The sequence below is a fragment of the Canis aureus genome, chromosome 38 (genome assembly GCF_053574225.1).
Source record: "Canis aureus isolate CA01 chromosome 38, VMU_Caureus_v.1.0, whole genome shotgun sequence".
Taxonomy (NCBI): Eukaryota; Metazoa; Chordata; class Mammalia; order Carnivora; family Canidae; genus Canis; species Canis aureus.
Genome location: NC_135648.1, coordinates 2,960,454 through 2,983,439, shown reverse-complemented (window position 1 = coordinate 2,983,439; position 22,986 = coordinate 2,960,454). Strand labels below are relative to the sequence as shown.

Sequence of the window (22,986 nt, the reverse complement as noted above, 5' to 3'; positions counted from 1 at the left end):
TCACAAGGGCATCGGGGTGGCTCAGTCTGTTGAGCGACTGACTCCATTTCAGCTCAGGTCATGATCTCAGGGTCGTGCGATCAATCCCCAAATTAGGCTTCTTGCTGGGCATGGAGCCTGCTTAAGATCCTCTGCCCGTTCCCCACTCCACTTGCACACACCTATGTGCATGCACGCTCTTGCTCTCTCTTTTAAAATAAATAAAATAGAATACAATGTGTGTATTGGGCCGCCTGGGTGGCTCAGTCAGTTAAGCGACTGCCTTCAGCTCAGGTCATGATCTCAGGGTCCTGGGATCCAGCCCCGAGTAGATTTCCCTGCTCAGCAAGGAGTCTGCTTCTCCCTCTCCCTCTGCCCCTCCACCCCACTCATGCTCCCTCTCACTCTCTCTCTGTCAAATAAATAAATAAAATCTTAAAAAAAATAAAATAAAATAAAATGTGAGTATCATAGAAAGCTACGGAAACTATACAGGAAAGGAAGCTGCTAAATTCTGAAAGCAAGAATGTCCCACAAGGAAGTCGTGAGAGTCCCAGGAAAACGAGGCTTCTCCAAGGGCACCCACCAAACCCCCAGAGAAGCTGTTAGTCATGTTTTTAACCTGCCAGGATGGCTTCTCTGAGAAAGTCACATCCTTCTGGTAAATAGAAGAGGCGCAGGAAGAGTCAGCAATCTCCATGGAGGACTCATCTGAAGCTTGGCTTCCTGAGAACTGGTTTTGCAAAACAAAGTGATTGTTTTCTTTGCCATGGGAGGAAGAGGAAGAAGACATGGGAACCAGAAGACAAATCCATTGGAAGAAGAGTATTAATTTTTTTATGTTTATTTATTCATCAGAGACACAAAGAGAGAAGCAGAGATATAGGCAGAGGAGAGGCAGGCTTCCTGCGGGGAGCCTGATGTGGGACTTGATCTGAGGACCCCGGGATCATGACCTGAGCCAAAGGCAGATGCTCAACCACTGAGCCACCCAGGGGCCCCAAGAGTATTCAGTTTTAAGAAGAGGGACACTCTCCTATACTCCAAATCTTCCCTCTCCCCCACGTCCTACCCATTACCACCTCCCCAAGATTTTTATCCTTGAGAAGAAACAGGTCAGTCCACACTCCAACCCACACAGCCTTTGGAAGGCAAAGGGCATGCTGTTTTTCTAGTATTTTATTATAAAATGTAATACATGATCTGTACAGAAAAATAAAGAAAGAAGATGAAAATCACCAATAATCTCATCACCCCGAAACCACCACTTCTAAGTTGTTGGCAAACGTCAGTCTGTTTCAGCATTCCTGAATCATATACACCTACATAATTTTTCTCAGGTAACCTATAACATAAGCCTTTCCCATGTTGCTACGATCTCCTAATCCAAGTAATTTGTATCTGTTTTGTGGATGTATGGAGAAGAGTCTAGATGGCGAGAGGTGCTGAGACACAGAAGGAACCAGTACAGTCTGTGACTTTGAGGACAGGGAGCCTTCAGGATTCACGCAGATGACCCTGGAAGGGTCCCCCTCCTTCTCTGGAGCTGTGGCATCCTCTTGTCTTTCCCACGGGGAACTCGGGCCTGCATCCCCGTCTCTCGGATTCTCTTCCCCGGGTCTCAGGCAAGTCGATGGAGACTAAATCTGGTTCTGGTAATCCGGGGCCTCTGTCTCCTCCTCCGGGTGCTGGAGGAGCGAGTAGGTGATGGTGTTCTCAGCCTGGAGATGGCAGAAGGGAGCAGTCACAGGGGTGGAGGCAGCAGGGGAGGAGGGGCAAGGGGGGATGGCTGGGGTGGCTCACCTCAATTTTGGCAGCCTCTTCGGTATCAGTGACATTGGCTGTGGGCGGAAAGGACAGAGGTCAGAGGCGCCTGGGTGGCTCGGTCGGTCGGTTAAGCATCTGCCTTCTGCTCAGGTCATGATCTCAGGGTCCTGGGGTCAAGCCCTCTGCTCAGGTCATGATCTCAGGGTCCTGGGGTCGAGCCCTCTGCTCAGGTCATGATCTCAGGGTCCTGGGGTCGAGTCCTCTGCTCAGGTCATGATCTCGGGGTCCTGGGGTCGAGCCCTCTGCTCAGGTCATGATCACAGGGTCCTGGGGTCGAGCCCTCTGCTCAGGTCATGATCTCAGGGTCCTGGGGTCGAGTCCTCTGCTCAGGTCATGATCTCGGGGTCCTGGGGTCGAGCCCTCTGCTCAGGTCATGATCACAGGGTCCTGGGGTCGAGCCCTCTGCTCAGGTCATGATCTCAGGGTCCTGGGGTCGAGCCCTCTGCTCAGGTCATGATCTCAGGGTCCTGGGGTCGAGCCCTCTGCTCAGGGGGGCATCTGCTTCTCCCTCTCCCCCGACCCCTCCTTCCGCTGCTCCTGCACTCAAGGTCGCATGAATTCGTGCTCTCCCTCTATCTCAAATGAATGAATGAGCGAATGCATGAATAAATAAGAACTGCAGGGCACTGCAGAAGAGGGCCTACCACTCTGGCAGGGAGGCCACAGAACCAGAGCCCGAACAGACATGAAACAAGGACCTGTAGGCCAAGAGCTTCGTGCGCTGCCCAGACTCGAGTTATACTTGAAGACAGCCAAGCGATTTAAAGGAAACTGTCACCAAAGATGGCTAACTTTCACATTTTCTTAAAAATAAGATGAATTTAGATAATAACCGGGTTTGGGGGTGGGGAGAGGAGGTGCAAGAGAGTGAGTCACACCCCGGCCACACTGGCAGAGGAAGTCCCTCATCTGTGCTGCGCAGTTTTCAGAGAATGGCTGGCTGACTTTTTCTCGAAGAAAACCAGCCAGCTTAAAAAAATAAATTAAAAAATTTTTAAAAATTTAAAAAAACAGCCAGCTTTAGGGATCTGAGATGTCGGGGAAGAGATGGGGGGGTTGGATATTCAGCATCACAGGGAAGTAAAGTCCAGATTTTTGCCAACCATGGTCTTCAGGGAGAGAAGACAAGGATGGGGGGTGCTTTAGCCCTGGCCAGATGCAGCGCATCTTTGTCCCACTTTGAAGAATGTGATGCTCCCTGACATTAAAAGGAAAGAAAGCGCAACAGTGAAAGCCAGGGAGGAAGAGGGAAGCAAGCAAACAAGCCAGGGCTTTCCCTGGTAAATAGCTAAAACACATCAATTTCCCACATGTTTTTTGCCAACGAATTCATTTTGCCAGTGTGAAAAGTAGTCCCAGTATCTGCAAAGCAGCATTCCTCAGGCGGGGGTGGGAGGGGGTGAGACAATGCATCTAGTGTCTCCACTCACCCCCTGGACACAGAGAGTCTCTGTTTGCCATGCTCCAGATTCTGGAACAAACCACCTCCCGAACTCTCCTTCTAATGCATTTCTCAACGATCCCAGCTCGCTGATGGGAAGCCATGAGCCCCGGTCCTGGCTGTGACATAAGTGCTTATGAAACGTATTCGTGCCAGTGCAGACAGAGCCAAAACCCCAAGGGGCTGTTCTCCTGGTGTTTGGGCTCTTCTCTAGATCTGATTTGGCCTGGTGGGGCCTCAGGCCCCCATCCCCACTGGACGTGGCCAAGAACACAAGGGCCTGGCTCAAAGCACAGCGCGACAAGTGGCATTTTGCTCAAGCTCTCGAATCTGTTGGTTCCACTCTGAGTCACACTCCGGCCATCTGACACAGGGTCCTCGAGGGCCTCCTCTCCCTCTGTTTCTGCTGTCCAGGAGCGCCTCTGGAAAGTTCCAGGTTCCCTCGTGCTCCAGCTTCACTACAGAGCCAGGGCCAGGCTCATGTTTAATAAACTTAATGCACGCGGGCATCAGAGACAGACTTTGCCCAAAAATGAAGCCCCCTAGTGCACCCAGGCTCCTAGAATTTTCTCCATCTCAGATCTCCTCCTAATGCCCCACCTGTACCCCCATCAACCCGGAGACAGGCTCCTCAACACGTCTGGGGATTATTCCCTCCGTCTCCCTCTCTTTTCCTCTTAATCCCCTTGGTCTGTCTTCCCACTCCCAACCTCTGTCCTGTGCCAGCTCTGCCCAACCCCACAGAGGGACCCTAATCTCCCTGACTTCCTGCCCTGGAAATGCCCCCAGCATCCCTGGCTCCCAAATGCACAGCCCTGCCCTCTCTATCTGCCACAGGCCAAGGAGTTAGTCTCAGAAGCTACCAAGCGATTGGAGCCCCTCCTCCTCCCGCCGCCCCCTCCCTCTCCCAGCTCGCAGCCCCCAGCCCAACTCACACAGGCCTCTGGCACCTGCAGCCCCCACACGGGGAGGGCACTCACCTGCTGCCTCAGGGAGCCTCTCTCCCATTTCCCTGTGCTCGGGGCTTCCCAGGGGAGCTACGAGGAGGGGCACAGAGCAGGTTAGTAGGGTTATGGGGTGAGGCCTGAGTCCTCAGGCAAGGCCCAGGAGCAGGATTGGGTTAGAACCAATGGGCTCCCTCCCCCACACACGCCTCCCCTCCTTGCGAATCTCCTATTTGCGGAGCATCAGGAACCAGGGCAGGTGCACGAAGCCAAGGTGCTTGGTCTTTGGGAGGTACTAGGAGTAGGCCTTTCTCCCTCAGGGGCGCGGGGTCTTTTCCCCCCTCTCTGGGCATCTCTAGACTTTGTCTCCAGGAAGCTCGCTTTCCAGTGCGATGAACTGTGACAATTTGCTTATTAGATTTCCAGAGCGCCTGGCCTGCTCCCTGCGCTCCTTGACGTCGGTGCTAAGGGGCAAAGGACAGCTTTCCGGAGCCGGAGTTCGCGGGGCACCCCTGGGAGCAGAGCTCAGGGTGCCTCCGGCTGCTGGGCAAACTGTGCGGGTGCCAGGCCAGTGAGCCAGGTCTCCACCCACCCACCCCCGCCCCCGGTCCCCCCACCTCAGTCTCACCAGCCCCAGAGCACAGCCTCCTGCTCTAACCTGGCCCCCGGCCCGTGTGCCTGCAGCACACGCCTTACACACCCTCCTTGCCTCCCCACCCACACTGCCCCGTGGCCACCGCGCTCCCCGCGTCCCTGCCTTGGTCCTCGGGCCTGCAATGCTCTTCCAGCCTCTTCGCAGCTGCCCGCTACCCTCAGATGTCACCTCCTCCAAAAGGGTGACGGCTCTGTCGTGTGCTGTCCCTTACAAACCAGGCCCGGCTAAGAGCTCAGCATCACTCGCCCTCATACAATCCTAGGGGTTCTCTTAGTGTCCTCATTTCTGGATGAAGAAACACGGGCCCAGAGACCCTGAACAACTCCCCCAAGGTCACCCCGCTGCGGCGCTGAGGTTTAAACTGGGGCCGGGGGGTCCCACCACATGTGCTTCGGCTGCCTCAGCTGCAAGTTTCTCCCTGGGTTCACGCCAGGCTCGGCGTGGGCTCTTGCGTCCCTCGTGTCCCCCTGTCTCCCCCACTGCACCGTGAGCTCCTTGCGAGTGGAGACTGGCCTCCTCGAGAGCCGCCGTGCCCAGCTCAGGGCTTGACACATACGCAAGTGTTTTCAAGCCTCGTTGAATGAATGAATGAATGAATGAATGAATGAATGAATGAATGAATGAAATATGAGGCTATGTCTGAATTATAAGGATTCTCTTGGCCCAAAGAGGAGGGTATGGCAATGTTCCGGTTAGGGTCTTGGCCCAGTAGGAACTGACAGCAAGAGGAACCGAGAGAAGCCACAAACCTGAAGTTTGCTTTCGCCTGAGGCGGAGCCAGGCCACTACAGCAGCAAGGATGGCCGCGACGGCTGTGCCAGCGACCGCAGACACAATTGTCATCACCACCGAGGAGTCACTCGAGTCGGATCCTGAGGAAGACAGACCTCAGGACAGGCTGTACCGTCCGCCTCCCGTGCTCTTGCCCAGGGCTCCTCCCTGGGAGCTGCTTTGTGTCCGGGTCCCTTGTCCCTTGTCTGGGTCCTTCCCCCACCTCACCTGCACAGACCGGGCTGGGACTGGACTTGTGCCTCCCCCCACAGGTGTCTCCCCTAATCTAGTAAAGGCAGGCTACTGAGGGTGTAGGGGTGGAGGCAAGGGCTTCTGTCAGCCCTCCGAGAGAGCAGGGAGGGGGACCCGAAGCCTCCCCCAGGGGGAGGCACCACAACCGGATCCCGCAAGGCCTTGAACTGTCAGGGACATGCCAGGCCTTGGGGAGCGAATGGGCCTAACGTAAGACCTAAGAAGAAACAAGAAAACCTCAGGTCTCAGGAACGCCCGGGAGCTTAAGGAACCCCTGCCCTGTCCCTAGCATGGGGCCTGCATTTCAGGGGCACACAGCCTTTCCACCTGTGGCCTGAAGCTGAGGGCTCCAAGCCCCGGCCCCTATGGCTGCCCAGGGCCTATATTTCTCAAGGCCCCCAGTCCTCCCCGCTTTGCCTCAGTGGCCAACTGTTTGGGCCATGGCATTTCTCAGACCTCCAAGTAGGCCCATATGACCTTGGCCATAATTGTCCGACCCCTGATCATCATCCTTCCTTCATCGCAACAGAGTTCCCACCTTGGACAGTGATGGCCACAGGCTGTGACAAGCGCAGCATCTGCCCTATCATCCCTGTGCAGTGGTAGTGGCCACTGTGACTGAGGTTTGCTTCTGGGATGAAGAATGTGGAATTCAGAGAAGAAAACTGCTTGGACTTTCCATTCTGGAAGAATGTGATCTTGTACAGAAGCTTGTTCTTCCAGCTGTGGCACCTCAGCCTGATGGACTCCCCCTTCTGGAACACCAGGCGAGGGGTCTGGAGCAGCAGCCAGTCTGAAAGACACAAAGGGACCCTAGGACCCGGGAGGTCTTGACTCAACTCTGAGACCATCCTTACCAGTGAGACTCAGTGTGTGGAGGGAAGAGCTTAAGTTTGGAATCCAGTGGCTCTGGCCTCTAATGCTGGCTCCAGCGTTTCGGAGCTCTACGGTCTTGGGCCTCTTCTGGGCCTTGGATTCCTCCTCTGTGAAAATGGACATAACAATACCAGGCATCTACAGTCGTGCCTGGCACAGGGTAGGAGTTCAGGTTATGCCTGTCTTCTCTTTCCTGTCCTGGGAGAAGGCAGCAACAGCCCTGTCCTGCCCAATAGGCTCATGCAGGAAGGATACAAGAGAGTCCTGGGTACAGTCCTTCCCTGGGGGAGGGAGGAGAGGGACCCAGTCTGACCTAGAAGATGACAGGTGAGGGGACACAGCAGAGACATGTCTTTCGGGAGAGTAGGAAGTCACGGAGATCCAACAAGTTGTTGGGTGTATGTTGGTTAATGTGGAGTTTCACTGCAGCAGGGTCTTTGAAAGTGTGTCATCACCCTACTGTGTACTTTTTCCCTCCCAATTTTTATCCTTTTACCAAGGAAGAAAAAATAGTATTTTTGTTGTATAATAGAGCCTAAGGGGGATATTTGTACTGCTGACCTCAGCTCATGTACATCTTTACCCTAAAGCTGGAGGCCAGCGCTGAGCTGGAATTGGAAAGAGAGGTGAGGTACAAGACAAGAGCAGAATTAGAAAGGGGGCACCTGGGGGCTCAGTTGGTTAAGCGTCTGCCTCCGGCTCAGGTCGTGATCCTGGGGTCTTGGGATGGGGGTCCGGTCTTTTCTGCTCAGTGGGGAGTCTGCTTCTCCCTCTCCCTCTGCCCCTCCCCCCACTCATGCTCGCTCTCCCTCTCTCTCTCAAATAAATAAAATCTTAGAAAAAAAAAAGAATTAGGGGATCCCTGGGTGGCTCAGCGGTTTAGCATCTGCCTTCGGCCCAGGGAGTGATCCTGGAGACCCGGGATCGAGTCCCACGTCGGGCTCCCTACATGGAGCCTGCTTCTCCCTCTGCCTTGTCTCTGCCTCTCTCTCCCTCTCTCTCTCTCTCTCTTTCTCTCTCTCTCTCTCCCTCTTTCTCTGTGTCTCTCATGAGTAAATAAAATCTTTTAAAAGAATAAATGAGGGAGAACCCAAAGAAGATGCCGAAGTTGCCACGTAGCACCAGCAACCAATTCCTGCCCTTCTCTTCCGCCTCGGCCATCCCCGCAGTAGAAGACGTGGGTCATCAGAAGGCTCTTTCCTTCCCTGCAAAGTCTCTGCTGGTACCAGTTACAACCCGGATGATGGGGGTGTCTGCCTTCGGCTGGTCCGTGCGACCTTAGCCCTTAGTCCTCCCCGCGGACACCTGTCTTGGCGCGGATCTTGAGAACAGGGGCCAGCTTAATGTTCGTGGCATTCGTTCATGAGATGTTCCTCAAGCATCCATCAGTCTGGGAACGAAACTCCTCTGCAGCCTCCTGGAAGCCTTGCAGAGAAGCCATAAATGCCCACATCTCCTTCACAAGCCTGTGGCTACACGGGGACACGCTCAGTCTCAGGGGTGGGATGCCCTCACTGTGTTTTTGAGGAAAATTTAGGAATCAGGTGAGGGAAAGGGCCCGATGAAGAGTAACAGTGACAACATTCATCATAGTCACATGATGGCTTTTCTTTTCTTTTAATTTTATTTACTTATTCATGAGAGACACAGACAGAGGGAGAAGCATGCTCCCTGAGGGGAGCCCAATGTGGGCCTCGATCCCAGGTCTCCAGGATCATGCCCTGACCCAAAGGCAGACGCCCAACCGCTGAGCCACCCAGGGATCCCACTTGATGGCTTTTCTTTATGGAAAAGTTACTTTTTGCCAGAAGCTTTGTAAAATCATTCATCTGTTTAGTAAATGTTTATTAAGCCCTGCCCTTGTCGGGGGCTAGAAATGCAAACATAGTTAAAACATAACTTTCGGGGGGCACCTGGGTGGCTCCGTCTGTTAAGCATTCAACTCTTGGTTCCGGCTCAGGTCATGATCTCAGGGTTGTGATATCGAGGCCCCGTGTTGGGCTCTGTGCTGGGCGTGGAGCCTGCTTGAGATTCTCTCTCTCCCTCTGCCTCTGCCCCTCCCTTCCTCCCTCCCTCTCTCCCTTCCTCCTTCTTTCTAATAAAAAAAAAAAACCACAACTTTCAGGTCAAGTCGCATAGATGGCAGGGGGCGGGGAAATGCTGATTACCACCAGACCTGGGGAGGGAGGCATTAATACCCCCCACAAGCAGACCAGGAGTCAAACCCAATGGCAGGCAAATCACCATGGTCACATGTCTAGTAGTGCCCAGGCTGAGGGCCCAGCTGTGGTCTGTTTATGCTTCATGATGGCCACAAAAATGGGTTTTTATGCAGTCAGATTTTCCTTCTGCTGCTCTCATACCCCTGGTGTTTCTTTGTAGCCTGGTAACCTTCTTGCTCCATCAGGACTGAGGCAAAACAACCTAACATATTCTGAGGAATCTCTTAGGACCATCCACCGCCACCACACATGCTAAGCAAAGGGAGTGGGTGAAAAGGGAAGTGAGTGGATGAAAACATCTTCAAACAACTCACCACGATGCTTTCCAGTAAACAGGCTGCTGCCCCCCCTTCCCTCAAAACCTCTGCCATGTAAGCAGATTTCATCTTTCCTTGTCCTCCCAGACACTCCCCTGGGCCTTCCTCCACTGACCGGAAGTCACATCCAGATGCACAGGGTCACTGACGCTGGTCTGGTACATCTGGCATCTGTACTCCCCACTGTCCTGTTTTTTGGCCTCAAAGCTGTAGTTGGACTGGACCAGGATTGGGAGGAAGCTCCCATTATGGTACCACTGGGTGTGCTCCTCAGCTCTGTGGGCCCCCTGGCACTTCAGAGTCACGGAGTCGCCCTGGAGCACGTTGATCCACGGGGGCTCGAGGTCCAGGACAGACTTTGGGAGACCTGCTGGGGGGCAGAGAGAGGAGGAAGCTGAAGCAAAGGGAGCCCCAAGAGCCTAGGCAGGCCCCAGATTCCAGACAGTGAAGCACCTCTGGTCCTGCTGGGGACATCGAGAGTGGAACCCAGAACTGTTCTGTAACCGTAGCTAATTCCTCTCACTCATACATCCTGCCGCAGGGGCCCTCGGGAAGCCAGGCGCTCTCAGGGAGCTTGACCATTCCTCAGAGAGCAAAAGGTAAGAGAAAGGGAGAGAGGGGCCAGGCAAACACTCTAGAAACACTAGAACATCCTGGAACACTCTAGGATGACTCACCAGGGGTCATCCTAAACAGTTCTTCCTTCCTTCCTTTCTTTCCTTCTCTCTCTTCCTCTCTCTCTCTCTCTCTCTCTCTCACACACACACACACACACACACACACTACACATCCATACCTTTTTTGGAACTCACTTTCTTTCCCTGTGAACTGAGGCATTTTGGGCACTAGTGGATAAACTCTAGAGCCGGATGAAGACAAGTGGGGGCAGCTGGTGGAGGTGTCGGCATGAGTCAGACATCAGGTTTCTATTCTGACCTGATGTCAATCTTTGTCCCTTAGAATAGATCTGTCTTGGCACCAAAGTACAGAGGGGTCTCTGTGGCCTCAGAAAGAAAAAGAAAGAAAGGCTGGAGGTCTAGTCTAAGGAGCCCTGGGGTCAGTGCCCCAGGGAGAACTGCACCCCCATCCCCTCCCTGGGAGCCTGGGAGGTGGGAGCTTCCTAGTGTTGAGAAAGGAGTGCGCAGCAGCATGTACTTCACCGAGGTGCAATCAATCAATCAATCTCTTCCTATTTCTGTTCAGAGAACAAGGCCCTGAAGCCCTCAGAGTCATGCAAAGTGGAGGATTTATCAACACATGGAGATAATCTAGGCAGATGATGGGATTTCGCGTGCAGCTAAGACGAAAAATGTTTGGGCTCTTGATTTTACTGAGAGAGGGGGGTGAGTTATTTTCTGGGACAATATCTGTGATGTCTCACCCTCTCAGAACCAGAAGGGTTAAAGCACCTGTGCACCATGGCTGCCTATCCTCTGCTTCTCTGAGAGGAGGGGAAAGAGAAAGGAGACAGGTAAAGGGTCAGGGCATCTCCTGGGAGCATTACTCCTTCCTGGCTCCACCTCGATCCTGGGTTACTGGTGCTTTCTAGGTGCATTCACCTCCAGGCGGGGTGCTGGGAGCACAAGAAGAGGGTAGCTGGGGGAGGGAGAGGATGTGGGTGGAGTACTTACCAGGTGTCCCAGCAACTGGAGCTGTTTAAGAGAGAAAGCAAAGATCAGCCCAGGGTTCAGATTTGATGACTCATCATTACAAGAATCACTTCCAAAAAAAAATCCCCTCCATGCAAATCTCCTTAACTCCCTTGCCCTTCTCTGTCTCTGTTAAATCCAGCTGTACAGTCCACACCTTTACTTGTTCAGCTCTGTGGTACTAAAATGACCACACAAGCAGGCAATGGGTGTCTCTATAAATCAATGGTCACCATATTCAAAAGGGCACTGAACTGCCAGTCTGACACTTTCTCTAGTAAATCTGCTCTGCGGCTTTCAGCAGTGACACTCATCTTTTCCTCACTCTCAAAACTTTCCTGTCTTCTGCCTCCAATCCCTTCTTGCCTAAAGTGGATGCCTTTCCTTCATACTTCACAGAAAATAAAAGCAGTTAGACAGGAAATCTCACACCTTCCCCCAATTCAAATGTCTAACCTCTCTGCCCCTTTGCCCACTTCCTTTCTTGCTGTTCACTGGGGGAAGTCTCGGTCCTCCTCTCCATGGTCAGTCTCTATCCTGGTTCGCAATCCCTATCACCCTCACAAGGATTTCCCCCTCTCTGTTATTCCCACCCTCTTCTGCATCCCCGATTCCTTCTTCTTAGCTGGATCTTTCCCATCAACGTAAGCATTTTCCAGGATCTTTCGTTTAAAAAAAAAAAAAAAAAAAAAAAAAAAAAAACCTTGATCCCACCTATAATTCCAAAATTATTCCTTTGCTCCCTTTCATAGCCAGATTTCTCCGTTTTTTTCCCACATTGTCTGCGCTCATTTATACTCCTTCCATTCTCTGCAATTTGGACTCTGCCTTCTTAAGTCCACTACTTTTCTTTCCCATTCTTCCCAGACAAGTGTACATCTTCACCATCTCCCCCGTTACTCATGCTTGAAAACTGTAAGTCATCTTTATTTCCCTCTCTCTCCTGAGCCTCTTCCCTTCACATCAGTGAATCTTGTTGATTCTGCTTCTGACTCAGGCCCTGAGTCCATCAACTTCGCTCCCTACTCACGGCCACCATTCTAGTTTAAGTCCCCATCAACTTTCTCTTGCTTCCCAACTCCTCTCCTCATTCCTTTGTCCCCTACAATCAACTTCCCACAGAAAGGCTAGAGTTATCTTTAAAATATCAGGTCAGATAATATCACTCCCTTGATTAGAAGCCTTCAAAAGCCTTCCTCTGTTCTTGAAATAAAAGTACATCTTTACAAGGCCTCATGGGACAAGGGTCTTGCTCACCTCTCCCGCCTCATCTCAAGCCCCTCTTCCTCTATTCATTGAGCTCCCATAACACCAGCCTTCTTTAAATTCTTCACACTTGGAGCTTTTGTGTTTGTTGATCCCTCTTCTCTAGACCTGTTTCCTTTGTCTCTTCAAATAGCTAGATCCTTGCCATACTCAGAGTCCCAGCTCAAGTGTCACCTCCTCAGAAAATGCACTCCATATCATTTTATTTAAGTAGGCTGCCCTTTCTTCTTCCCCACAAAAACTATTCTTATCAAAGTATCCTGTTTACGTATTCATGGCCCTTTCCAATGTATATTTATTCCCGTGTGTCTGTCTATATGTTGTTTATATCTCCTAGGAGAATATAAGCACAAAGAGGGCAGTAGCCATATCAATTTTATTTGCCAATGCTCTGGAAATCACTTATTGAATGAGTCTAGGTGGGAGATAGGAGGGGCCACAGTTGTATTGACAATAGTAATTGAAAAAGACACGCACATGAGAGAAATTTAAGGGGCAAAACTGAGGAAACCTGGAACTTGATGAGAATGGGGGTAATGTAAGTGGATGGCTGGGAACAAGGTTACTTGTGCTCACACCTATATAACTGTTTGTAAGAGACGTACATATCATTGTGGAGAGGTCCAACCAGCAGGTGAAAACTTAAAATGTAGTTGACATAAGCAAGAAAGACAGGTTTGGAAGTTGTCGACATAGAAGTGATAACTAAAAAACAGGGTATGTCAGGTTGGCAAGCGGGACAGTGAATAGGAGAGCAAATAAAGAAGTAGAACCTAAGAGGAGGGGTAGAGGAGAAACAAGAAAGAGATGAGAAGAGTCTAGAGAAGTCATCAGCCATTTATTCATTCCACACTCAACAAATGGTCTTGAATACACACTCAATAGAGTCATTGTAAGGGAGACAAAGTCTTTGTGCTTTATATCAGGAAGGCTGTCTGTCTTGTTCTTTGGTAAATCTCCAAGTCCTAGAATAGGGCCTGTTCATAGCAATTATTTAATGTTTAAGCAAGGCAGTTTGTGGAATCTGTAGAAAGAGGGAAATGCAGTGCCTGGTTGTAGAGGAAGATCCACTTGGGCCAATGGGAACATGGTTAAGAGGGTAGGATTGGGGACTTAGTTAGCAGGCAATGGAGCAGCACCGGAGGCATTTCTGAAGTTCAGTGACTCAGCTATAGCTGTACTTGAAGATGTCATGGCCTTGGTGTGCAGCACAGATTCAGAGTAGAGGAGACAGGAATAGTTGAGATGAGATCAGAGGCTGTGGTAGAAGTTGAGTTATTGAGTGATGAAGGCCTAAATATTGCGGTCCAAATAAGAATGGGGAAATGGAGCACATCCTTGGTGACTTAGCAAAAGGGCAAATGGAAGAAAATATCAGGTTGTGCCCAGGAGTCTGGCCCAGATGACTGGCACGTTGTTAGCTCTATCAGCAGAGATGGAGAAGCATATCACCTCTCCAGGCCCGAGCTTCTTCACATGAAAAATGATTAGTTTAATGCTCCTTTTACCTGTTATTCTACTTCAGTCCATTTTGTCCTGCTCAGGAAGGAATACTCTCTCTTCCTCACCTCTACCTCCTAACCCCGTATCATTCAGCACGGAGGGCCAAGGGCTTCCAGAGATGACCAGATTTTATCATCAGTCATAGCACCTATCTTGAGAGGGGCTACATGTCTTCCTCTGGGGCCATCCTAAGGTGTATTTGAGGGTACAAACTCTAGGAATTGAGCTTAGAGAGACAATCCTGGTAATAGGGCTCCCCTAGTTGGCCTCCCTAGACTTCCTCCCACCATCTGGACCTAGGGCCCCGAATTTCTCGCTGATTAGAGCCAGGACCTATCCCCATGCGTGTGCAGTACAAGGAAGCATGCATGATTTCTCTGGTCCTATGATTGACGATTCCAGAAATGCCTGGGTTTTGAGTTCTCTGAGTCCCTGTTCCCTGGATAACCCAGACCCTTTTGTGCTTCTTCCCAGGGGAATCTAATACATACACAGAATAGGGTTCTGCTGCCTAAAGTGGCTTCAGGGGCACAGAGAATGGGTACTGCCCCACCACCAAGTGCCCTATTGCTTCCTGCCCACCCCTCGTCCAAGACAACATCCGCACTCCCACCTAAGATTTGGTCCCTATGAAACACAGATTTCTAAGGAAAGGAAGCACCCTGGCCACTCATTAGCCACTCAAGTCTAGGTCACTGGGCTTTCCTCAGAGCAGGTTCAGATGTAGGTAGCAGCAGGACATCAGGGACCTGGCTGCCCAGGGATATTGGGCAAAAGACACTGAAAACAACAACTACTCTGCCAATTTCATCATTTGCCCAAGCCAGTGGTTTGACCTTCATCAGCCTCTTGACCCTCCCCATTCTCCTGATTGCTTCCCTGCTACCCCTCATCCTTGCCCAAGCTCAGCTCAACCCAGGTAGCAGCAGCTGAGTTAGGAAAGTGCACCTGCCTCTCCGCCCCACCTCCCTGTGAGGACAGGACTCACCCAGGAGTAGCAGAGCTGCCCACAGTAGCATGTCACCCAAACGACAAAGGCAGGGCATGCAACCAGCCTGGTCACTATCAGCAGCAGGGAGGGAGAGGACCGAGAGGATCCGCATCAATTCCTGGCACACGTCAGCTCTAGCAGCACCAGTGTGGCAGGCACAGGCTTCTCTTGAGACTTGACAGATTCCACCCCAGAGGACAGACAAATTCTGAAATCCAAAAGAGGAAGTGAAAAGAAATGTTGTTTTATCACAGGCTCCTCCCCTTCCACCGTTTTTCCTCTCAACTGTTCCCTCCCAGAAGATTCAGAGCTTCCCAGAATGGATCTGGCTCAGACCAATTCCAAATTCACAGAAATTTTAGAAACTGGGAAACAACTTCCTCTTCTTTTGGGACACAGCTGGGCTCAACCTCTGGGAGTAAGAAGGGAATGATCACCCAAACTCAGCTCAGAACCTCCTATCTCTTCATCTCTTTATCTCTCTTTAGATAAGGCAACTGAACAGAATGAACAGCCAGTCTTCTCTGACTTCATGTTTCATTTGGAGGCCCTGGTGCTCCTAAAACTGACAGGGGGCGGGGTGGCCCCAAGCCCCCCACCATTATTTGATTTTCTTTGCTATCATAATCCCTGACTTACTACTCATGGACTGTGGAGCAAGAACAAGGATATGTGTCAGGGTGGCAATAGGATGATTAGACTCATCCTCTTAGTCTCCTCTGGTATCATTCTTTTTTTTTTTAAGATTTATTTATTTATTTGATAGAGAGAGCACGCATGCAGTGGCAGGGGGAATGATGGAAGAAGATTGGGTTGTTGTTATAGCTGATGTGAAATGTATAGCTAGAAATAGTCCTGTTAGGATTTGTAGAATTAGATCTGAGTCAAAAGCAAGAGTTGGACGCCCAACTGACTGAGCCATCCAGGCAAACCTGGCATTCATCCTTTTGCTTGTTCCTTCAGCAGATGTCTTTTGAACCCTAACTTGTGCCCTGATTCTTTACCTTTACTTATTCCCATCACTGTTCCTATCACTATGGCATGGTGAAGGAGCTTGGGCCTTGGAGCTATATAAGTCTAGTTTTGAATGTCAGCTAGCTTCTCACAAGCTCAGATTACTTGTCTATAAAAATGAAGGTGGTCATGCCTACCTTGCACGCAGGATTTCTCAGCCTCAGTACTTTTGACACTTTGGGCCAAATAGTTCTCATTGGGGAACTATTGTGAGGAACTGTCCTGTACATCGTAGAATGATTACGAGCATCTCTGGCTCCACCCACTAGATGCCAGTGGCACCCCCTAGTTGTGAAAACAAAAATGTCTCTAGACTTTGACAAATGTTCTCTGAAAGGTAAAACTGCCCCTCATTGAGAATCACTGCACTCAAGGTTTCTGGAAAAGAAAAGAAAATTTGAGTACTAGCAGAGCGTGTGGTGCATCATGCATATCCAGTGAAGGCCAGTTTCCTTTTCCTGCTTTCTGCCATCATCCTCATCACCATTTTTTCACCTTCAACATCCCCAGAATACAAGATACTCTTCTTGGGGCCCCTTCCTGGAGCCTCTTTCCCAAGTGCCCTCACAGGAAGTAAGCTGTGTGACTCAAGGAAATAAGACTGTAAAATCTCTTCTCATACCTGTGATCTTCAAAAACCTCAACAGCCTCAGCCCATCAACCACAGGATCTTACTACTGGCCCCAGTCAGGGCCCCTACCCCAATCTACCTCCAGCCCTATCTGATTTTTAGGTGAATTTCTTGCCCAGTGACAAGAGTCCAGTGATCTGACATCAATACTTCAAAAATATCATTAGAAACTGATAAAATAGGGGATCCCTGGGTGGCGCAGCGGTTTGGCGCCTGCCTTTGGCCCAGGGTGCGATCCCGGAGACCCGGGATCGAATCCCACGTCGGGCTCCCGGTGCATGGAGCCTGCTTCTCCCTCTGCCTCTCTCTCTCTCTCTCTGTGACTATAATAAAAATAAAATAAAATAAAAAGAAACTGATAAAATAAACGTGTATATCAAGACCCACAAGATGGAAGCCCCACTGCCAGTGGCCTGGCCCATGTCACAAAATCTAAACCTAAGTCAGCCTGTGCTTACAGGAAACACCTGTCAAGGAAATCTCACATACACCAATCACAATCTTCCAACTCAGCTTTAGCTAACTTACCTTATCCTAGGACATAGGACCTGCTGGCCTTATAGGGAAATCCCCAACCTTCTAGCTGATCAAGTCATTTCCTAATTGCCTCCTCTAATACTCTATAAAACTCACTTTTCCACCAAATCCCTCAGGAAGAATGCTCCACTGTTTGTGAGGCACTTCCCAATCCATGGACAGTTTTCCCTTAAATAAAGGACATCAAATTTCTTATTAATTTGTTTCAGTTTGGGGGCACCTCGGTGGCTCAGTGGTTGAGAGTCTGCCTATGGCTCAGGTCATGATCCCGGGGATTGAGGCCTGCATGGGGTCCCCGCAGGAAGCTTGCTTCTCCCTCTGCCTATATGTTTGTCTCTCTCTCTCTCTCTTTCTCTCTCATAAATAAATTAAATGTTTTAAAAATTGTTTTAGTTTTGTCATTTGACAGTTTTGGCAATGAGGATGGGATCCCAAGACTATTGCTGAAGATTCTGGGATTGGTGCCTAGATGCCTGTGAGGGTCCCCCCAGAACCATTTTGGTTTGCTACCTCTTTGGCTGCTTTCTGGATCTCTGGTAAACTTTTTTTCAGATTGAGCTCTGCCTGTTTCATATGCTGAGCTCTTCAAGTTTGTTTGTTCTAATCCTACCAGGTGGAAACTTGGGGTGTGAGAGACTGGATTTTTCATGATGAGACCTAATGAGTCATAACATTTGGGTTTGGAGCCTACTTTGTCTGCAAAGTACCTTTTAGAGGTACTGACAGGTCTCATGGACTATGCTCAGGCAGCCTGAAACAGTAAATCTGGTTGAAATAGGGAGGATTACTTCAACAAGGGAAAATAATGGGTCCTCCTCAATCAAAAGAAAGCATGATTGCAGCCCTTAGGGACCCATAAGCCTCAAGGCAAGTCCACAGCATAAACAACTGGAGGACATGAGGAAATAAATGAAGACAAGAAATTTGGACTTTTTTGACCAATAACCCATCAAAATCTAAGTAGGCACAAGCCAGAGTATTAAAATTCATTCAAGGGGCACCTGGTTGGTTCAGTCTGTAGAGCATGTGACTCTTGATCTTGGGGTTGTAAATTTGAGCCCCACGTTGCATGTGGAGATTACTTAAAAATAAAATATTTTCTAAAAATAAAATAAAATCCATTCAAGTGTCTGTCACTATAAAGAAATATTTGTGGGGGTGAGGGTGAAGGGGGTGGATATTCTTGTTAAAAACATAATTGGGGGATCCCTGGGTGGCGCAGCGGTTTGGCGCCTGCCTTTGGCCCAGGGCGCGATCCTGGAGACCCGGGATCGAATCATACATCGGGCTCCCGGTGCATGGAGCCTGCTTCTCCCTCCTCCTTTTTTTTTTTTTTTTTAATTTATTTTTTTTTCTTTTTTTTCTTTTTTTCTTTTTTTTCTCCCTCCTCCTGTGTGTCTGCCTCTCTCTCTCTCTCTCTCTCTCTCTCTGTATGACTATCATAAAATAATAATAATAATAATAATAATAATAATAATAATTTCCAGGATGCCTGGGTGGCTCAGTCGCTTAGGCGTTTGACCTTTAAGCGTTCCAGCTCAGGTCATGATCTCAGGGTTATGAGATCAAGCCCCTAGTCAAGCCCCTCGTTGGGCTCTGGGCTCAGTGCAGTCTGCTTGTCCTTCTCCCGACCCCCACTTGCACTCAATCTCTCCTTTCTCTCAAATAAATAAATTAAACCTTAAAAAATATAGTTTCCAAAATCTTTCTGATAACTTAAAATCTTAATGTTATACTAAGATACAGTAAATGATGGGTATTTGTTGACTAGGTCATTTCTAAATAAAATAAAATACTGAAATATTAATTACTGAGCACAGGTTTATTCACTTTGGGTTTCCTTATACAGAGTAAGTAAAAACGTCTGAGTGTATTAGTAAACACAGTTGGTGTCACACTGAAAACATTTACTATGAGGAAGAATACACTGCTAGAAACTATGAAATGTTTTTGTGAATTTACCAATTCACAGAATGCTAGTCTAAAAGTCCCCAATTGTTGGGCCACCTGGGTGGCTCAGTGGTTGAACATCTGCCTTTGGCTCAGGTTGTGACCCCGGGGTCCTGGGATCGCGTCCCACGAGCCCACTTCTCCCTCTCTCTCTGTGTCTCTCATGAATTAATAAATAAAATCTTTAAAAAATAAATAAAGTCCCCAGTTGCTTACTTCTTAGTTTTCACTAAGAATTAAGGATTCTGAGGATTATACATTATAATACATGCAATTAAAACTACTAGAAATAATAAGGGAAACATCTCTATGCAAGGAACGTAGGATGTATTTCTAGTAAGAAGTGTGAGATATGGAGGCATGTTTTTGCTAAGGGAAAAAGAAAGTAATTTTGTCCTAAAGTAAAATAATTATTCCAGAAAGAAAAAGAGGAAAAAAATTGGACAAAAATTAATTTTTTAAGGATTTTATTTATTTATTTATTTGAGAGAGAGTGAGCGAGACAGAGAACATGAGTAGGGTGAAAGAACAGGAAGAAAGAGAGAAGCAGACTCCCCACTGAGCAGGGAGTCCAATGCAGGGCTGGATCCCAGGACCCTGGGATCATGACCTGAGCCACCCAGGCGCCCTGAACAAAAATTTAAATGGAGATAAAAAGTTATAGAATGCTTGTGGAAAAGGAATCTTGGGAAAGTAATTTTAGACGTGGTCAAGCCAGCTAAGATTGGAATGGGTCTATTTAAGGATTTTTTTTTTAAAGAAAACATTTTTAAAGATTTTATTTATTTATTCATGAGAGACCCACAGAGAGAGGGAGGCAGAGACTCAGGCAGAGGGAGAAGCAGGCTCCATGCAGGGAGCCCAACGTGGGACTCGATCCCAAGACCCCAGGATGATGCCCTGGGCCAAAGGCAGGCGCCAAACTGCTGAGCTACCCAGGGATCCCCTAAAAGAATTTTATTTTTTTTTAATATTTTATTTATTTATTCATGAGAGACAGAGAGAGAGAGAGAGAGAGAGAGGCAGAGGGAGAAGCAGGCTCCATGCAGGGAGCCCGATATGGGACTCGATCCCAGGACCTCAGGGTCACACTCTGGGCCCAAGGCAAGAGGTAACCACTGAGCCACCCAGGCGTCCCCCTAAAATAATTTTAATATAAAAAATACACTGGTGCAAAATTAAATTTTGATTTTCTCTTAGTTAAAAATGTAGGTGAGGGGCAGGTTAGCAAGAGCAAATGGCTCTGGAGGTCCCAAATAGACCAGATCCAACCACTTACCTCTGACAAAATCCAAAGACAGAGAGACCACCAGTGGTTAAACAAGAAAGGAATTTATTTCAGTGAGTACAAGACTGGGGAAGACAGTGGAGGAATGTCTCAAAGACTGTCTCCAAGGTGCTGAAAATACTTCCAGATTTATATAAGAAAAATGTGACACAAATTGGGCAGTACATGCATGTACTCAGTGAGTACATGCAAGTGGGCAGTAAAGGTCATGTCAGTTATTATCTTAGGGTCAATCATGGTCACAGTCTTGCTGGCTCTCAGCGATTCTTATTAGTTGAGGTTAGTTTCAGTTCCCCTTATAGGATGCTTTGCCCAGAGTCTTTTGCCTGAGTTGACATAAGCTGAAAGAAAAATGTAATCAATTAGAAAATTTGAGGTCCAATATCCCTGATAAACATGGATGGAAAACTTCTCACCAAGATACTAGCCAATAGGATCCAAGAGTACATTAAAAGGATTTTTCACCAGGACCAAGTGTGATTTATTCCTGGGCTGCAAGGAGGTTCATCTGCAAATCAACAAGGTGATACACTACATTAATAAAAGAAAGAACAGGGCAGCCCCCGTGGCGCAGCGGTTTAGCGCCGCCTGCAGCCCAGGGCGATCCTGGAGACCCCGGATCAAGTCCCACATCAGGCTCTCGGCATGGAGCCTGCTTCTCCCTCTGCCTGTGTCTCTTCTACTCTCTCTCTCTCTCTGCATCTCTATGAATAAATAAATAAAATCTTTAAAAAAAAAGAAAGAACATGAACCATAGGGTTCTCCCAATAGATAGATGCATAAAAAGCATTTGACAAAGTACAGCATCCTTTCTTGATTAAAACTCTTCACAGTGTAGGGATAGGAGCATACCTCAATATTATAAAAGCCATATACAAAAAGCCCACGGCAAATATCATTCTCAATGGGGAAAAAAGGAGAGTTTTTCCCCTAAGGTCAGGAACACAACAGGGATGTCCACTGCCGTTCAACATAGTACTAGAAGTCCTAGCCTCAGCAATCAGAAAATAAAAAGAAATAAAAGACACCTGAATTGGCAAAGAAGTCAAACTCTCACTCTTCACAGATGACATGATACTCTATGTGGGAAACCCAAAAGACTCCACCCCAAAATTGCTAGAACTCATACAGAAATTCAGCAAAGTGTCAGGAAATAAAATCAATGCACAGAAATCAGTTGCATCTCTATACACTAACAATGATACCGAAGAAAGGAGTCAATCCCATATACAATTGCACCAAAAACCATAAGATACCTAGGAATAAACCTAACCAAAGAGGCAAAGAATCTGTACTCAGAAAACTATAGAACACTCAGGAAAGAAATTGAAAAAGACAAAAGAAACAGAAAAATGTTCCATGCTTATGGATTAGAAGGACAAATATTGTTAAAATGTCTATGCAACCTAGAGCAATCTATACATTCAATCAAAATGTATTCAATCAGCAATCCCTATCAAAATACCATCAACTTTTTTCACAGAACTGGAACAAATAATCCTGAAATTTGTATGGAACCAGAGGAGACCCCCAATAGTCAAAGGAATATTGAAAAAGAAAACCAAAGCTAGTGGCATCACAATTCTGGACTTCAAGTTATATTACAAACCTGTAATCAGGGGGGATCCCTGGGTGGCTCAGCGGTTTAGCGCCGCCTTCGGCCCCAGGGCGTGATCCTGGAGATTCCGGATGGGGTCCCACAGTGGGGCTCCCTGCATGGAGCCTGCTCCTCCCTCTGCCTGTGTCTCTGCCTCTCTGTTTCTCATGAATAAATAAATAAAATCTATTTTTAAAAATCCTGTAATCATCAAAACAGTGTGGTACTGGCACAAAAACAGACACATAGATCAATGGAACAGATTGGAGAACCAGGAATGAACCCTCAACGCTATGGTCAACTGATCTTTGACAAAGCAGGAAAGAAAGTATCTTCAACAAAAGTTGTTGGGAAATTGGACATCCACATGCGGAAGAATGAAACTGGACCATTTCCTCACACCACACACAGAAACGAACTAAAAAAAAAAAAAGAGAGAGAGAGAGAGAGAGAAAGAGACTCAAGATGGATGAAAAACCTAAATGTGAGACAGGAATCCATCAAAATCCTAGAGGAGAACACAGGTAGTAACCTCTGTGACCTCAGCCACAGTAACTTCATGCTAGACACGTCTCCAAAGGCAAGGGAAACAAAGGCAAAATGAACTAGTAGGACTTCATCAAGATAAAAAGCTTTTACGTAGCAAAGGAAACAGTCATCAAAACTAAAAGACCACTGACAGAAGGGGAGAAGATATTTGCAAGTGTCTTATCAGATAAAGGGCTAGTATCCAAAGTTTACAAAGAACTTATCAAACTCAACACCCAAAGAACAAATAATACCATCAAGAAATGGACAGAGGACATGAAAAGATATTTCTCCAAAGAAGACATACTAAGGGTCAACAGTTGCATGAGAACTTTTTCAACATCACTTGGCATCAGGGAAATACAAATCAAAGCCACAAGGAGATATCACCTCACATCATTCAGAATAGCTAAAAATAACAAGACAAGATGGGGAAACAACAGATGTTGGCGAGGCTGTGGAGAAAGGGGAACTTTGTTACACAGTTGATGGGAATGCAAGTTGGCACAGCCACTCTGCAAACAGTGTGGGTGTTTTTCAAAAAGTTGAAAATAGAGCTACCCTACAACCCAGAAATTGTACTACTAGGTATCTACCCTAAAGATACAAACGTAGGGACATCTGGGTGGCTCAGTGGATGAGCGTCTGCCTTTGGATCAGGTCATGATCCTGGGGTCCTGGGATCAAGTCCCACATCGGGCTCTGAGCAGGGAGCCTGCTTCTCCCTCTGCCTGTGTCTCTGCCTCTC

The 22,986-nt window shown here is 48.2% G+C and overlaps 1 protein-coding gene across 6 annotated transcripts; it reads right to left on the bottom strand.

Moving 5' to 3' along the window:
* Positions 1 to 1,140: 1,140 nt before the first annotated feature.
* FCGR2B (Fc gamma receptor IIb) lies at positions 1,141 to 22,010 on the bottom strand. Of its 6 annotated transcripts, XM_077886812.1 has the most exons (9): positions 21,723 to 22,010; positions 14,691 to 14,901; positions 10,916 to 10,936; positions 9,400 to 9,654; positions 6,408 to 6,662; positions 5,596 to 5,718; positions 4,228 to 4,284; positions 1,783 to 1,820; positions 1,141 to 1,700 (listed from the first exon to the last, which is right to left on the bottom strand). In XM_077886812.1, the coding sequence occupies exons 2-9, from the start codon at positions 14,803 to 14,805 to the stop codon at positions 1,620 to 1,622; spliced, it is 945 nt and encodes a 314-aa protein (XP_077742938.1). In that variant the 5' UTR covers positions 14,806 to 14,901; positions 21,723 to 22,010; the 3' UTR covers positions 1,141 to 1,619. The 6 variants fall into 6 exon arrangements, with proteins under 6 accessions (XP_077742938.1, XP_077742933.1, XP_077742934.1 ...); XM_077886807.1 differs by lacking the exon at positions 21,723 to 22,010 and having other exon boundaries at positions 9,400 to 9,651; XM_077886808.1 differs by lacking the exons at positions 4,228 to 4,284; positions 21,723 to 22,010.
* Positions 22,011 to 22,986: the final 976 nt, after the last annotated feature.

Excerpts from the sequence above, each read along its gene's own strand:
- FCGR2B (XM_077886812.1), bottom strand. The coding sequence starts at position 14,805 with ATGCGGATCCTCTCGGTCCTCTCCCTCCCTGCTGCTGATAGTGACCAG. Across the intron at positions 9,655-10,915 it reads TCCAGTTGCTGGGACACCTG|CAGGTCTCCCAAAGTCTGTC; the intron begins GTAAGTACTCCA and ends TCTGCCCCCCAG. Across the intron at positions 4,285-5,595 it reads CAGGCGAAAGCAAACTTCAG|CTCCCCTGGGAAGCCCCGAG; the intron begins GTTTGTGGCTTC and ends CCCTCCTCGTAG.